We start from the raw sequence: 17,813 nt of genomic DNA on the forward strand, positions 1-17,813 counted from the left end.
TCAGCATGTTCCCTCCATTACCGTTTCCAGCACCACAGCCAGTAATTTCTAATAGCAAAATGTGCTTTATAAACCATACACACGTGTGCCTTGCATGTAATGAACACATAAAGCTATGTATAAATGATTAATATCTGCAGAAAATACCAATATATAAATCTTGAATATGAAAATTTTATACCTCCCAGCTACTGATGAATAATTGTTGAATGTATGTACTAGTATATATCATATGTATATTCTAGTACATCATATATCTTAGAATTGAAGAAAAATAATCCTATAGTAATATTCAAATATTTCTTGAGATTTATGTCAGTATAGAGCTGTTCTTTGTGCTACAGTTTATGAAAAATAAAGTAACATTTCTGTCTTTGAACAACTTATAATAATAATAAATATTATTATTCTTTTTATTGAAATGAGAGGATTGAATGAAAAAAAAAAGATGGCTTATAGTCTCAATCTTACTTTATGCATACCTTAAATTCCACGGTCTGGTTATAACTTCTCTTCTTATGTGACATTTTGTTTCAGTTTTAAATCAATCTCTTTTTATTGAATCTATCATCTATTTCCCCATTCTTTTTTTCCATAAAAAGTGCATACATCTAATGAGACAGGACATTTGGATCTTGCCATTTTGAAACATGATTTTCAATATATTGTCTCTTATAAATAGAATTTGTCTTAAGTGGAGGACACCATAAAAAATTCAGCCTTTTGCTGTTTACTGTTCTTTAATTATTGGGATATTGATGAGTGTAATCCCAAAACACTTATTACTCAGTGTCCAATAAAGAACAATGCAAGGTATTTCAGACCCCAAAGCCAGGAAAATAGTTTGCTTAAACTGATGTTTCCCTATTTGTTTGGCAGCTCTCATATTTGTTTAATATATAAAACACTCTTTTTTAGACTGATTTTTAGAGAGAGTAAGGGAGAGAGAAAAACATCGATCAGGTGCCTCTTGCACACACCTCGAACCAGGAATTGAACCTTTTGGTACACAGGACAATGCTTCAACCAGCTGAGCAGCACCGTAAGCATCCTTAAAAGTTTTTGATGAACTTGTATGTAAGCTTTTGTAACTATTTTGTCTTATTTTTTCATTGACCCTATTTCAATATTTTTATGCTACCATACTATATCTCATTTTTCATCCTTTCAAAGCCAGAAGGATAATGCATAAAAATCTACCTGTAGCCAGAAAGTTTTACTTCAACCTGAGAAAAATCTAGATTCTTATTCTTACTCTGCATTGCCATTGTCAAGTGAATAGAACATACCATGGCTTCCATTTTATCATTTTCTCCTTCCTCCTTAATGTGCTGAAATCTGTCTTCCCTCTCCATTCTATAGATAGCCTTATTAAGGTCTTTGCTATTTCCTAGGTATTTGAACTTGGGAAAGTAACTGGATCTCTCTTCTATTCCTCATTTATAAAATGGAGATGGAAATGCCTTTATCAGTTTGTTCTGAGAATTAAATGAGATGGAGTACATGCAGTTGTTAGCAATGCGTAGCATGCACTAAGTGCCTAAAACATGGTGCTGATAGCAATGTTGTAATAACAGTGAATAATTTCCCATACAATCTGATTTTTCAGTTCCTTCATACTTTTAACAGCATATTTTTCTAGTTCCATAGGTATTAACATTCATCTTTGACTCTGTCTTGTCACCTTCTCCTTCCCTATCTAGGCAATTGTTAAATAGTTTGCCCTTTCCTCTTTACCATAGTTCTCAAATGTGTCTGTACTCTGACATCACCCTCATTTTATCAGAGAGTAATCTACAAGGTGTGGTGAATCCCTGAAAATGTTCTCTCAGGCAGAAGAAGAGTTTATAGGATTTTGAGTATGTAAGACATTGAAATATTCAGAGATGCCATAATCACAAACAAGCAATGAAGGATGCCAGGAGGCTATGATGAGGTGCTCGACTTCAAATAGAGCTCAATCAAGTTTATGAAAAAAGGAGGCTTCATTTAATTGAGATGGAAAAATTTAATTTATAGAATGGTGGTGAGAATAAATTTTATTAGTAATTACTGGTAATATGAAAACTAGAATATTTGTTATTGATCTTAGATTAAATTAATTAATTATAGAACTTGTGCTACACATCCACTGCCCCAACATCACTACTATGGGACACATAAGTGATTAAAATGGCAAACTGTACCAACAGAGGTGGAATAACAGTTGCTATATGATTATTAGATTGGAAATTCCTTCTGAACCTAAGATAGTTGGTTCACATATTACAGATTATTAAATACATGAGCTAAACATTTGCTTAAAGACTGCATTATACCTCAAAGAGTCCATTAGCATTAATACTCAATAGAACAAAGTTCAAACTACTCAAATGTGTGAAAAGACCATTTTTATTTTAAAGACTTTACCTTTACATACGGGCCTGTGATCACTCCAAGCAGCAAAGACTTCGGCTATTCGCTGACAGGTGATGCTCTTAGCTCCCTGTAGGACATAATCTTCATCACAAGAAAACTGCACAGTTGATCCCAGACTAAAATAGAACAAAGGATTAAAAAGCAAGATTAGAAGCATATAACATAATGAGTAGGCTCCATTTCCATTGGCAATATCCAGCAGGTCAAAAGTGTCTCATGGTGACTGAAGTGTCTACTATGAAAGCAGAAAATGCAAAAATGACTTGAGCAAATGTAGAGTAAAAGTCATAAACAGATTAATCTATTGCAAGTCAGTAACACGCAGATATTGGTAGGAATTGTATAAAAAATGTCACCCAGTCTAAGTATCCTGTTATTAATTGAGAAGCCAAGATTAAATAACTGAGTGTCTCATCTAAGTAGGTGGTGATTGTGAGGCAAAAAGTGCGTTTCCTAACTTGAATCCCGGTGCTTGTATTCATACCACATAACATTACTTCTCTAGCAGGTTTGAATATGTGTACTAGAGTCCCGATGCACAAAATTCATGCAAGGGGCTCGGCCCTCGAAGCCCCGGCTTCATCCAAAAGATCGTTCAGCTGTTGGGTCTAATTAGAATATTACGCTTTTATTATTATAGATTGATTTGGACATATCTATGTGTATATATTTACATATATTTAGGGCTGCAAAATGGTGATCATTTCCATAAAATTAACCCATCCTTTATTATTTATCCTTTTGTAATTAGAATTTTGCTTCCCTTTCCACTGAAAGTTAGTTACCAAAATGTTTATTTTTAAAAACGCTAATTGCTAGGTATAACAAATGTTTTTTTCCTGAATTAAACAACCAGGTTTAATTAAGGATTAATTAAATGTTTAATTAAGAAATGAAGGATTTTCTGACCATGCATTTTTGTTCAGAAAATCCTTAAACAGAAACTCACCAGCAATATAGATAGATTATAGATAGATAGATATTATAGATAGATGATAGATAGATAGATAGATAGATAGATAGATAGATAGATAGATAGATACAGATGATAGATAATCCAATTTCCTTAACGTGACATAAAATGTCTTCAATCAGTTAAGTCCCTGGCCATTCCCACACATGTTGGGCACTTCTAGTGGCTGAGTTTCTGGGCCTGCCTGCCATGCCGCTCTCTGTCTGCACTGCTTGTCTGGGCCCTTCCTGACCAGAGGGCTTCCCTTCTCCCTCTCACCGCCCTGCACCAGAACAGCTCCTCTAGCTCCCTGAGCTCTTCATCCAGGCGAGCACCTGGTCACACTTGTGCTGCAAGAAAATATCCCTGGAACAATGCGAAGGGCAACTTAAAAGGAAGACAAATAGAGAAAGGGAGGCCACTAAGAAAATAACAAATAACTTAGGACAAGAGTTAGCAAACCAAGTCCTGCAGCCCAAATCTGGTCCCCTGCCTGTGGTTAAACAGCCCTGGAGCTAAAAATTGTCTTTATATTTTTTAACATTTGAAAAAAGTCACAACATTAATACTATTTTATGAAATGCAAAAACAAATGCATCAAATTCACATTTCATTGTCCATAAATAAAATTTTATTGAAACACAGCCATCCTCATTGCAAAATCTATGGCCGTTTTCATGCTATAAGGTCACAATTGGGTAATTGCAATGGAAACACTTTGGCCTATCAAAGTATGAAATGTTGACTATCTGATCATTTAAAGAAAAAGTTGTCCAACTTCTGGTCTAGGCTAATGAAGACAAAAAGATATGGAGTAAGTGGTGGCATGGCAAAGAACAGAAAGGTTTAATATAGGGGAAATCTAGGCATTAGAAGCTAGTCTTCCTTTCCTTTCTTTCTTTTTAAAAAGCGGTTTTATTTTAAATATAAAACAAATCCATAAAACAAAATCCACAGTTAATTGAATTATCAAGAAGTAAACACTCAGATATCAAGAAATACATGATCTCTAAGGTCTTATTGGATTTCTTAATGACTCCCAATTCTTATTCAGACAACCCTGCAGCCTGAGCAGCCTTAAACATTTACTAATGATTAACTTTCTACTTTTTCTTCCCCATCCTTCCAACTGAAGATCAAACTTCATCCTTCCAAATGATGATCAAAAACCATGGAGTCATTCTTGCCGAAACTGGTTTGGATCAGTGGGTAGAGCATTGGCCTGTGGACTGAAGGGTCCCAGGTTCGATTCCGGTCAAGGGCATGTACTTTGGTTGCGGGCACATCCCCAGTAGGAAGTATGCAGGAAGCGGCTGATTCATATTTCTCTCTCATTGATGTTTCTGACTCTCTATCCCTCTCCCTTCCTCTCTGTAAAAAAATCAATAAAATATATATTTTTTTAAAAAGCATGGAATCATTCTCTAGTCATCTATTTCTCTTACTTTACACACCCACTCTCCATGAAGCAAATCCTGTCAGTGACAATTTCAAAATCAAGAACCTAACATTTCTCACTTCCTACAGTGTCACCACCATGATCTGAGCCACTGTAATTTCTCATGAATGCTATTGCCAGTAGTCCTTTTGCTATGTGTTGGTTTCTTATTTCTGTTCTTGGCTCCTTGCAATATATCTTTAAATGGCATCCATGGCGATCATTTTTAGAAAATGGCTCAAATCATGTGATTCCTATGCATCAAACCTTCTATTGTTTCCCCATTTCTCTCCTTTCTCCTTCAGTCTCTGTTCTTTAGCCACATTGACTTCCTTGCTCTGGCTGGAAAATATTAAGGATGCACTAGCCTTGGGGCCTTTACATTACTCTGATAACAGTCTGGAAAATGCTCAGCAACAAGTCCATGTCTGTCACATCCTCATTCCTAGTTTTTCTTCACATCACCTTGTTCATAAGGTCCTCCTTGACTATTCTCTATAAAACAGCTAGTCCCATTCCGTAATCTTCCCCTATGTTATTTCCTTTACATTTTCTGATACATAGTGCATTTGTCTACTTATTGCATCTCTCATCCTACAAGAAAAACTCACAGCACTTATCTTTTTTGTTTCCCAACCTGTCAAATATATACTAGTATACAGTAAATTGTTAGATATGTATGTTCATACATACATGTATTATAAATTGTTAAATATGTCTATTCATACACAAATATTTGAGAGTGAATAAATGCTCTTTATAAAGTATGTAATAAGCAAAAATATGTATTTTAATATTATATCCCTTTAGTTGGAAAAAATTATTCTCAGGTAAAATACCTTCTCAAGGCTATTTTAATGGCTTTCAATCCATGTGCACTCTACTCCCACCACTAGACACACTTGCTGTTGTCCAGAAACAGCAAAGAAAGCAATGTATCAGAGCACAGCAAATGAAAAAGACAGAGGTACAAAGTTACATTAAGGAAGCAACTAGAAATTGGGGTCAGATCATTTATGAATTTGTAGGTCACAGTAAAGTTTTTAACCTTTAGTCTGAGGGAACTGGGCAGCTATTATAGAATTGAAAGCCAAAGGAATGACTTTATGTGACTTTAGGTGTTAAAGTGATAATATTGGAGCTCCAGTAGCCCAACCAGTTAACGCGAGGTACTTATAAAGTGATAATACTCGCACTGGGTGAAGAATGGAATTTAAGGGCAAAGGCGGAATGAGGGAGCATGGTTAACAATCTAACCAGTTGTCCTAGCCCTCATGGAGATGCTGTGATGGTGGTTTGTACTACAGACATGTTTTTCAGAAACTAAAGATGGTGAAAAAACATTTTTAAAAGGCCTTAGAAAAGGTCTGGTCTACAAAAGTAATTTTAATTACTAATTTCTTACTAACTTAATAAATTAATAATTCTGTCAAGGTCACTCTACTTGTCACATGATTATAATATGTTTGCTTGACCAGACTCTTCTTGCTGAAAATAATAAATTGCATCTTGTAACAAGTGTTTGAGCTTGTTTCTTTTGATTATAGCAAAGCAATCTGCTTACCATGCAGACAGACAACTGGCAATAACAAACAACTGAGTGCATTGTTATGATAACAAAGACTGGCCAGGTATTTGCATCAAATACCCTCCCCTTCACCAGAGGTTTAATAGTCTTAACAAGGTTTTCTTCTTTTACTGCACTGGAGAAGTAGTTTAGGATTGCAGTTAACAGTGTGAGCTGCAGAGTCCCAGAGGTCTTTCAAACCCTAACATTTCCCTCATTCAGCTTTATGGCTTGGAGCCAATAAAAATCTCTCCAAGCTTCTTAAGCTGCTGTGATCATATAATGAAATATAACTTATAAAGTACACAGGGCTTAACACACATTGAATACTTAGTTATTCCTCTCCAACTGGAAATAATTGTGAAAATTACTAAATTCTTACCTACTATTAAGAGAAATACTCTTTGTCATCTGCAAGCACTATTACCCAGGATCTCAGTTAAACTATAAAATATTCTGAACCAAAAAATATAGAAGTACTAAATAACATAGACAGGATAAAAATCACCGGAATAACTAATCTTTCCAGTAAAATCCAGGCTCAGTAAGATCCAAGAAATGGCTATTATGAGCAAATGCACTACCTTCATTTTATGAACTGATTTAATATTTGAATCAAATTTAAAGGAACATTTACAACTAAGCTTAATAAAAAATATGTATTTCTTGAATAAGTATTTAGTTATACTGCAGTGACAATAAAAGAAGACAAGCTGTGTTCACTATAATTTCTCTGTCACCACTGAAGAGACACCTGCCTGGTCCAGCTAAAAAATACTTTCTAGTTTAGTAGGTTACTCAGTTTGATTGTATGCCCTCAAATAAATTATTGGACACATTTCTTAAAACTGATAGTACTAAATAACCAAGCATATATAATATGCAATTACATTGTTTGGAAAACAGTGTTGATTTTCAACATGATTACGCTGGCCTACGTTTAAGTGCTTTTATCTTTTGAAAAAAAACTGTACGTATTACTGCAAAACAATTACAACATCAAAGCTCTCAGGGAAAGAATATATGACTTTTTAAAAATACATGACTTTTTTTTTTTCATTTTTTGCATGTTTCTGTCCAATTTTCCCAACACCATTTATTGAAAAGACTGTCTTGACTCCATTGTATGCTCTTTCCTCCTTTGTCAAATATTAATTGAGCATAGTGGTTTGGGTCAATTTCTGGTTCTTTATTTTATTCCATTCATTTATAGTCTGTTCTTATGCCAGTCCCAAGCTGTTTTGAGAACAGTGGCTTTGTAATACAGCTTGATACGTGGTAATGAGATCCCATGACCTTTTTTTTCTTTCTTAGGATTGCTGCAGCTATTCGGGGTCTTTTTCTATCCAGGTGAAATTTTGGAGAATGTGTTCTAGGTCTGTGAAATATGCAGTTAGTATTTTAATGGGGAGTGCAATGATTGCTTTGGATAGTATGGACATTTTAATGATGGTGATTCTACCAATCCATGAACACAGTATGTTCTTCCATCTGTTTATGTCTTCCTCTATCTCTTTTGGCATTTTCCTGAATTTTCTGAGCACAGGCCTTTTACCTCCTTAGACCACTAACTTACACATACACAAGTAAACTCAAAATGGATAAAGGACATAAACATAAGATGGAAAACCATAAAAATATTAGAAGAACCCACACGCAAAAAAATCTCAGACATATGCTGAAGCAATATCTTTACTTTCCTGGAACAGCTAATCAAGGTGTTCCTCACTCTGAGGCTCTCCCTTCTTTGTCTGGTGAAGACCAGGGAAGGGGTTAGTGGCTGGGTGTGAGTGAGCAAAATGAGGAACATCTGTAATAGTGTCAACAATTTTATAAAGTCCATCAAAGAATGAATATATACACAAAATATGGGAGGGGGGTAATTGTTCCAGTAAATATGAGAGTGGGACCTTCTTAAATTGAGTGGGCTTCTACCATGACACTTTTATTCTCTCTCTCATAGAACACAGTTTAATTCTTTTTTACTTTAAAGCACTTATAAATTTGTGATTACATCTACACATGTTCATTTTATTTTTTATTATTTTCTGCCTTTAAATTATAAGAACTATGGAAGGCGTGTATTATGTCTGTTTTTTCAGTTTCTAGTACAAGGCCAGGCACATAATGGGCACATAATAACTGTATATAGATAAAGAATATATCATTTTTTTTCTGAATTTCCCTTCCTATCTATAACAGATTCTAGTAATCCTTCAGAACCAGTTCAATGCTAGCATTTTGTGACTCTTATTTCCTAGTCTCCAAAACACCATACCTTGTCTGTGCTTCCATAACATTTCATACATTCATATATGTATATTAAATTTCAGAGAGGGAGATGTAGATCCACAGATTGGCTGTTTTTCACATGCCCAACACTGGGGATCGAGCCCACAACCCAGGCATGTACCCTGACTGGGAATCAAACCATGACATCCTGGTTCATACACAGGTCGATGCTCAACCACTGAGCGACACCAGCAGGGCACATCCTTAAGTGATAATGACCATATTATAATGTACTTCTGTGTGGGATTTTTGATGCCTAACATCTACCATGGTGCTTGAAACATAAACTGAAAGATGATCTTAAGACATGAAATCCACAATATTTAATGATATTGAACTCACTGTATTGCTTTTATAATAAATTGATTTCTAATAAACCATATATTTTTGCAAATAGCGGGGCTAAGTAAATATTAACATTAATAAAAGTCAGTTTATAGCATACCGTAATAGCACTACCACTGAGTACTTGTTTGGTTTCAAGCTCTATGATTACTACCACACATAACTTATCTCATGTAATCTTCCCCTCAAGGATATGAGGACATAAATGCTTGTAGAAGACAAGATAGTTTATGGCAAAGATGGAATTTGAACAAAGTTTGCCTTCAAAATATAACTCAATATAGTGACTAAAAGGTCAGGTTTTAGATTCAGGAAGTAATGAGTTCAAATTTCAGTCCCATCAAGTTATTAGCTGGGTAAACAGATCATCAATTTTCTCATTTGTAAAGAGGGGCTAAAATAATAAATACATGATGGGAATGTATAATAAATAAAGAATGCATGTACATACTTACTATTTTGTAGTCTATAAAATATCAATTTTATTTATCAAAGCTGAGGATTTAATTTGTTTTTAATAAGTCACTTAGTATCATTTAGTATTTTATAGATTTTTTAAACATTTTTATTTGTAAAATGCTATAACCAGAGGACTACTGAAAATTCAAGATTTAAAAAATATTATTTATTAGTAATGTAAAATAATGGCTACCATAAGTATAACATACACTCTCCAGGTTGTTAGTAACTTAATTTAAAACTAACTAAATTAATACTATTTTAAGATGGAGATAAAACATATTCAAGTTATGTTTACTTCCAAAAAAATACATATAAAATGTTTGCAGGAATGTTTTGCAGGCAATAGTACCTCATTTGAAACTCACCATCACATGTGGTAGATATGATTTACATGTTGCATAGAAGGAAATTTGGACAAATGAAAGTGAGTGACTTATCCAATAACAGACAACTAATGAGCAATAAAAATCAAATTAAAATTCATGTCTTTCAAATCCAAATACCATGATTTTCCCTTAATATATGATGATAAATTAATCATTTCAACTCCAGAAAAGCTCTTTAATGTTTTTTTTTTCATTTGATATTGTAAAATAATGAAATAGTGCTACTAGTACACAACAATTAAATTTTAACTAAAATAAACTTTAATAAAATGAAATGAACAATTAAATATTACCTAAAATCTGATCCAACTCTCTTTCCATTTTCTGGTTCACCTGGATCTGGACATAAATTGGAAGCTGTTTTAATACCGCCCTCATTTACTGGAACAACAGAAAAGAGGAAAAAAAGAATCAAAACCTTAGAAAAGAATATTAATTTTAAAAATTACATAAAATACATTCCTGTATTTTGTCATTACAGTTTAAATATCCAAAGTTAAAATATAATTATATCATCTAATAATGAATACAAAACAAATTTTTCTATTTGTATACCTAAAATAATTAAGTTTGATGGTCATATTCTAAATGGCAAACTATTATGATAGTAATACATCAACAGTTAACAATTTATTTTTAATTACCATTAAATTGTGAAATCTCTGGATATGCATTGTCAGGGCATCGATACCAGAGGTTCCACTAATTATTGGCAGTAAAGAATGCATACTAATTATAACAGTGTAACTGGGATACCTATTACTTTTAAAGGTACAATCAAAAATTAAGAAACTATGAAAAAGTTTAAGGTTATCAGCACTTTTCATGTGGTCTATAACAAAGCAATTTAGTCTAAAAATTTAGGCTACAAATGCCAAAATAAAATTAAGGTGCAAATTACCAAGCAAAGCATAGAATCTATCTATAATAATAAAAGTGTAATATGTTAATTAGACCGGACATCCAGACAACCTTCTGGATGAAGCTGGGACTGTGAGGGCCAAGGCAAGCCTCAGTGGCTGCAAGGGCCGAGTCCCCCTTGCACAAATATCGTGCATCGGGCCTCTAGTTATAACATAATGGTGAAAAGCAAAATAATGACGTATCCTCTAGCAATTTTTATGACTATGGTTTACTCAACCATTGTACACATTTTAGTAGTTTCTTCAGAACACCCAGTTAATGAAATATTAACTAGTATGTTCAGTGAATGTGACCACATTGTATAAATTCCTAAGATATATATTTTAATGAAAATATTATTAAACCAGATAATTTGAAAATATCTGACTGATATCATTTCATAAATTCAGTTGTATAATAAACTGGAGAATAACTTCTATTCTGCTCTTCATTGACTTGGGTGGTAAGCACACAATGCAGTATAAAGATGAAGTATTGTAGAATCGTACACTTGAAACCTTTATAATTTTATTAGCCAATGTCAATCCAATAAATTTACTTAATTTTTATAAAAAGAAAAGAATAGTATATTTCAGTAAAGATTTCAGAAAATAAAAATATATATAAACCTTATAATGGTTCTCATCTTACACAGTGGATTAAACTCACTGGAGTTTTCTTTAAAGAACAAAGATGACTACTTCTATCTCTAATATATTTACTCTATGGCAGGATCCTGGCATCAATTTTGTTTGTATTTAATTTGTCATAACCCTCAAAGTGATTCTGATGTAAAGTCAATGTTGAGAACAACTGGATCCCTGCATCATTTAGTTCAGACTAGTCAATGAGCTTACATTGATTTATCAGATAGCAAGATAATTGTCAGATGATGGCCTAACAGTCGTGGCTCTAATAAAGCTAACATATTTGCAATTAGATATTAAATTTTACTTTTGTGTCTTTTATTTTATATTAAAAAAAATCACTTTCCTAAATAGCCATAGCCCAACAATACTCTCATTGCTGACTTTATTATATATTCATTGGTCCATGCAAAATATGTGATATTTGTGTTTCCTTGGTGTTGACTTGCTATTTAATTCCATTTTACCTGTCTTTGGTTTTTTGTTTGTTTATTTTTTGTTTTTTGTTTGTTTTGTTTGTGTTTGTTTGTTGTTGTTTTTTTTTGGGGGGTGGCTATTCTGTTACTTTTGTTGATATCACATATAGTGGACAAATTCAAAGGCACTGACCAATAGTTATCTATTGTTTATATTTCCCTCGCAGCTTGAAAAATTACCTCTTTGCTCATGACTTTCAATGTATGGTTTTGCCTTCTTTTCGAAGTTCCCTTCTTATTCCTACAATGATTTGCTAAACCAACAAAATTCTTATTGTCATCTCACGTGCATGCTCTAATCCAACCTGACGACCAGGATGCTTTTGTGATTCCATTATTACTCAGCTCCAATGCATCTTATTTGAGGACTAAACTTCCTCAAACACAGTTTTTATTACTGTTCAATTCTATTATTCTGGATTTCTACTATATTAATTATATTTTCCACTGGTCATCAAAACAAGTCCATAATTCAAGTACATCAAGTTGCTTATCACTCCCCAATTTTACTTGTTATATCCAACAGGTCAAACATGTCTCCTGGTGACAAAAGTGGTTAGCCTTGCTTATTCTATGCTTTGTGCTTTTTCCATTTTTTCCATTTCTTCAACTTTATCAAATTCCTATTTAATTTTCAAGACTCATCTCATGTACTACTTTTTACAAAATTCAACCTTTCATTTTGTTCCAGTTTATTCACATGCCTCTTTTTACATAACGTGGAAAATGTATAGGTAATATTAAAGTTATTTTATGACATTATAAGAGAGTAGTTTCACATTCTTTAGTCATAGGTATACATCAGTATGTCCCTGATAAATATAGTGGGGTACTTATAATTATTTTAATATACCCACAATATCTAAAAGAACTTAGTAATATACCATAAATATATCCTCATTGTATGATTAATGACTAAAACCTTGTACATAACTCAATGAGTCAAGTATTTTCTATGGGAAACGCTATCTTTTCTATCTTTAAATGGCTTTTATAAAAATTACTATATATTTTATAAGAATAAGCATCTTCCTTTATTGATAATGTTTAACATGAGATAGAGAAGGAAAATAAGTAGTATGACTATACTTACCTACTTTATTATATTACAATATATAACATTAAATTACAATATATAAAATACTATGGGTTGATAATCTAGAAGTACTTTACCAACACATTATTTGAAATAAAAGTAATTAAAACCTATATTTTCCATTTTTTGTCATTATTTTAGGTTGTATAAATTTTCATAATAGGTAAAATACCTACATAGCACTAACTACCGGTATGTATCAGGAACTATTCTACATCTATTTTACCTGTATCTGCTCTTCACAACCATCTTTAGAGTTTCTAATAATATTATATACTTCCTTCAGGTGAGGAAACTGAGGCATGGAGAAGTTAGAAATGTTTCCAAAGTCATACCATTAGTTAATGCTTAATCTTGGTTTAAACCTTAGCAGATTAATTCAAGAAATTTTACTCTTAACTCTTGAGCCCTATATATTGTCTAGAAATCTCACCAGGACAAAACATTATCATTAGTTAAAACTGAAAACACTTTCTAGACATTTTATCTTAAAAAGCAAAGCATAGATATTACTTTAACCATTTTCACTTAGTTAATCCCAGATCTTATTATTTTAATTGTCAATTATTTTTGTCTATTTGGGGTTGCCCTTTAGAACACAGTTTTTGAACGCCTGCAATATGGAAAAGGCTTCTCAATTTAAATTGCAAAGGTAACAGGAAACCTTCTGCATGATGCATGTATGTAATGCCCATTGATTAAAAATATTTAATATAAAAATAAAGAACAAAATATATAATTGCTTAATTATCTGATATTTAGATATTTCATAATTGCCCATAGCTATTGATGCCCAGACATTCAAATGAAGTTAGCACTCATTTAATCGGATGCTTCCACTACATAATGCTATTTAGGTAACTGAACAGATTGGTCACTTTTAAAATATATATTTTTTTTTATTTTAGAGAGAAAGGGAGAGATAGAAATGTCAATGATGATAGCGAATCATGGATCAGCTGCCTACTACACACTTCCTCCTGGGGCTTGAGCTTGCAACCCACACATGTACCCTGCCTGAGAATTGAACCACGATCTCCTGGTTCATAGGTCAGTGCTCAACCACTGAGCCACAATGGTGGAGTTGTTGATCACTTTTATTTCTTGCTGAATGGTAAGAACTTAAGTATTGTTTAAAAGTTTAAATACATGAAAAAGTGTACTGCCTCTTAAAAAGAGCATCACTATGAGGCATATCCTTTTGCTCTGATCTTTAAGGGTATTGTTACTATTATCAATATTTCAAAATGAGTCCTTTTCCCCAGACATCTGTGACAAAAGAGAGGACAACATTGATAGCATTTTAAAAATAAAATAAACTGTCACTTCTTATAACACTGAAACGTCTTTATTATATGTATTTATAAATTGCTATATGAGACTATACTTTATTCATTTACTATTTTACTTTCTAGCATGGTGCTACAATGGAGAAGTAGCTCAAACAGAATTATGGAATGAATGAATGAAAGTATGGATTTGAAGAAGATGAAAAAAATAAACAAAATGATGCATTATAGGAAGCTCACATTTTCTTTATTACACCTGAATATTCTAAAAGAATTTAGTAGAAAAAATGGCGAGATTTCTAGCTCACTAAATGCCACATTTTAAGTATAAAACTTGTATATATATATTTCCTTTCTCAGCAAATGTACTCTTTTTGATGAAGAATAACAAAGGAAGAATATAGACTATTTAATTTCACTCACTAAAGGTAGAAGAAGAATCAGAATTAGCCATCTAAACAACCCAGTGCTCCCAGGAGGACTACCTGCAGCTTTCCAAACTTCTTATTAATTTGTTTCTTGATAAACTTTTCAGGTGCTGGTGTGGAAAGACATGCTCTGGCAGTATATGTGTGGTTAAGGTCCTCAGCAACTGTGCTCATTTCTGGCAGTTCCAGTAACAGAATTTATTGTTTTTACAATGACCACAAGCTTTACTTTTTTTTCCTTCATTTAAAAGTGAGTGCCAAAAAAAAAATAAAAAAAAATACCTCCTTTTAAAATTATTTGGTCCTGTGTTAAATAAATGGCTTCAAAGAAATGAAGCTCCAAATGCTTATTTGATAATAAATATAAAATAATGATAAAATTGAAATATAATATTTTTCTCTAAACAGCCATGGAGAATATATTTTTGAAAGTAGTGATTAAATATTAGATAAAAAATTGGGGATGAGGACACATATCTAATACCTTAATCAATAAAGAAATTTTAAAAAGTTATAGTAAAATAAAATGTAAAATAATGGCTTATTATTTTGTGACTATAAAAATTTTGCATAACTTGTTTTGATTGAAGTGGGATTATTTATATTCAAAAATAAAAATAAATAAGTATAAGAGTTTTTTTCTTTTCCCTTAAAATGCAATACAGAAGTACAATTTTTAAAATAAAATTAAGTTAACTTTTTGTTGTTTCATATTAATGTTTTTTAGCCTATTAACTTTATTGAAAATTTTAAAGCAAATATTCTTCAAAGGAGTTTTTTAATCTAGGTCACCCCCATACCTTCCAAATACTGCTATGTCTGTTTCCTTTCTTGTTTATACTCATAACTCATGTACAAAAACAATGAACAAAAATATATGCCCACTAAGGCAATATACCAAATATACAGAGTTACACACATCTTAATGTCTTAATAAATCTAATATATTTTAGTATAAATAGCTTGAATTTTCTAGCATATATTAAAGTATAAAGCAGTTAGCATATAAAATATCAGTGTAGCCAAAATGAGAAAAAGGTGAATAGTCATGTCTTATAATTCAACCAATAATTCCAAAATAATTATATTGGCCAGACAAAATATTAGAATAAAGGTAGTAAACCTAATATTTAACACTGCAAACATTTAACTCTTATTTCCCATCGACATGATGAAATTAAATATGTCAGAATAATTCTATCTGATTTTTTGTGTTTATATTTTCTATTCTAGGAAAAATATCTTACTTTCCAGAATATAACAAATAATTAATGAAAATAATTATTGCACTATTTGTTTTCCCTAAACACTAACATATCAAACTTGAAAGTATGATTGAAATCCAAATATATAACAAAAATCATAATTATATACCTAAACACTTTAAAATGAAGTGTTTAGTGCTTTCCTAACAGATAATTCAATTTGATAAAAGAATTTCCAACAACTAGCTACCTTTTTTGGTTTAGTATTTTCAAATCTAACATAATATAAAAATCACATTTTAAAATTATGACACTTAAAAAATATTTTATAGCATACAGGTTCCAAATTTATTTCTAGATAATTGATTTAACTGCTCAATTTGTATCACCATCTGTTATATATATACAAAGCAATAAACATGTAGGTACTTTTTTTTTTTTTTAAAGTTAATATGCATTCAGTCTGGCGACATGTAGGTACTTTTTGATAGAACTATAATCAATGAATATTTAAAGAGATAGTGTTAAACAAATTTTTTGGATGATTTGGAAAAAAATAAAAAAACAATCCTAAAATATACTCTTTTTAATAACACATTAATTACAGTACATAATCTTATTTACTACCAACATGTTACTGTAGAAGTCAGATGCTATGCCATAAGTGACTTCTTTCAAAATTTTTAATATCTATCTGTATAAAATCAAGGCAGAGAGTTCTACAAACTGCTATTGATTTATATTATAAAAATGCATACCTCTCCTAAAATTTTTATATGTTTATGTACAGTAATGTAAATAACTGCACTCATTCAGTGATTCCTAATAAGATTCATGGATGAACATCATAATTAATTCACAAAAGACTATTGAGTTTTTATATTTAAACTCAAATTAAGTATATCTTTTTCCTTAAATGAAAAATTATTCTTAATGTCTTTCCTTATCAAAGTAATTTTGTTGAAATTTAGATATGATGAAACAAAAATTCCTACAAGAAACCCCTGATTTGAGGAATTTCATTCTTTTTTTTTTTAATCTCACATCCTTGAATTACAAAATTAGAGTATTATCAACATACTCCGTAAATTAAGAGTTTATTTATCTTTTAAAATATGCTGAGCTTGGGAGTTTATTATATTAATCTATTAACTCAATTCACTTTTAAATACAATAAGATATTGAATAATAATCATGCATGTTATATAGATATTAATGCAGTTAATTTGGTAAATATACAAACTTATAAAACACACACAAACAGCACAGACATCACAAGCTTCACTCTTGCACCAGAGAAAGTAAAAAAAGGGGGTACACTCACAGATAGAAAACTTGTTGCTGTTGTCTTTCCCTGGAAACAATTTAAATCCTCTAGATTTAAAATCTATGGCCTTTTTCACTAGTTAAGAAAACAAACAAAAACATGTATCAGGATATGCAATTTTAAAATGAAATTCAAGTTAACAAATTTTGTTAGCATGGATTTATGCAAGTAAAAACAAAAAGCAAAAAAAACTGCTTTCTTAAGCTTAATATAGGGGTACCCAGAAGAAAATTTTAGAAAAGAAAAATCAGCAATGCAATCAATAAATAGTAAAATACCAAGCAGTAAAGAAGGATTTTTAAGTCTTCTATGGGGAGACTCCTGCATATATGTGTAGGTATTTTTTAATACTATTCAAGGTTTTTATGAGAGCAAAACATTAATACTTTATAATAAGCCACTTGAATTCTTCAAATTTTATGTATTAAACTGGAAATATTAAAATTCTGAGACATAAAAGTGTAAAGAATTTAATGAACTTGGTCTTTAAAGTAAACTAATACACTTTTAGGTAACTTAGCCTAACTAAAATGTTAGGATACATTTATTAAATGGCATACCTGGAAAAATTAAAATATACTT

At 31.6% G+C, this 17,813-nt stretch overlaps 1 protein-coding gene across 1 annotated transcript in view; it reads right to left on the reverse strand.

The window, feature by feature from the left end:
• CSMD3 (CUB and Sushi multiple domains 3) overlaps window positions 1–17,813 on the reverse strand; it is a 779,390-nt gene that overhangs the window by 466,317 nt on the left and 295,260 nt on the right. Inside the window, exons 8-10 of the mRNA XM_036436812.2 lie at window positions 17,229–17,306; window positions 10,154–10,241; window positions 2,410–2,534 (exon numbers count right to left, since the gene is read on the reverse strand). Of these exons, the coding sequence (XP_036292705.1) occupies window positions 2,410–2,534; window positions 10,154–10,241; window positions 17,229–17,306 (291 nt within the window). The remainder of the gene's footprint in view (window positions 1–2,409; window positions 2,535–10,153; window positions 10,242–17,228; window positions 17,307–17,813) is intronic.

Source organism: Pipistrellus kuhlii, unplaced genomic scaffold (genome assembly GCF_014108245.1).
Source record: "Pipistrellus kuhlii isolate mPipKuh1 unplaced genomic scaffold, mPipKuh1.p scaffold_m20_p_14, whole genome shotgun sequence".
Classification (NCBI taxonomy): Eukaryota; Metazoa; Chordata; class Mammalia; order Chiroptera; family Vespertilionidae; genus Pipistrellus; species Pipistrellus kuhlii.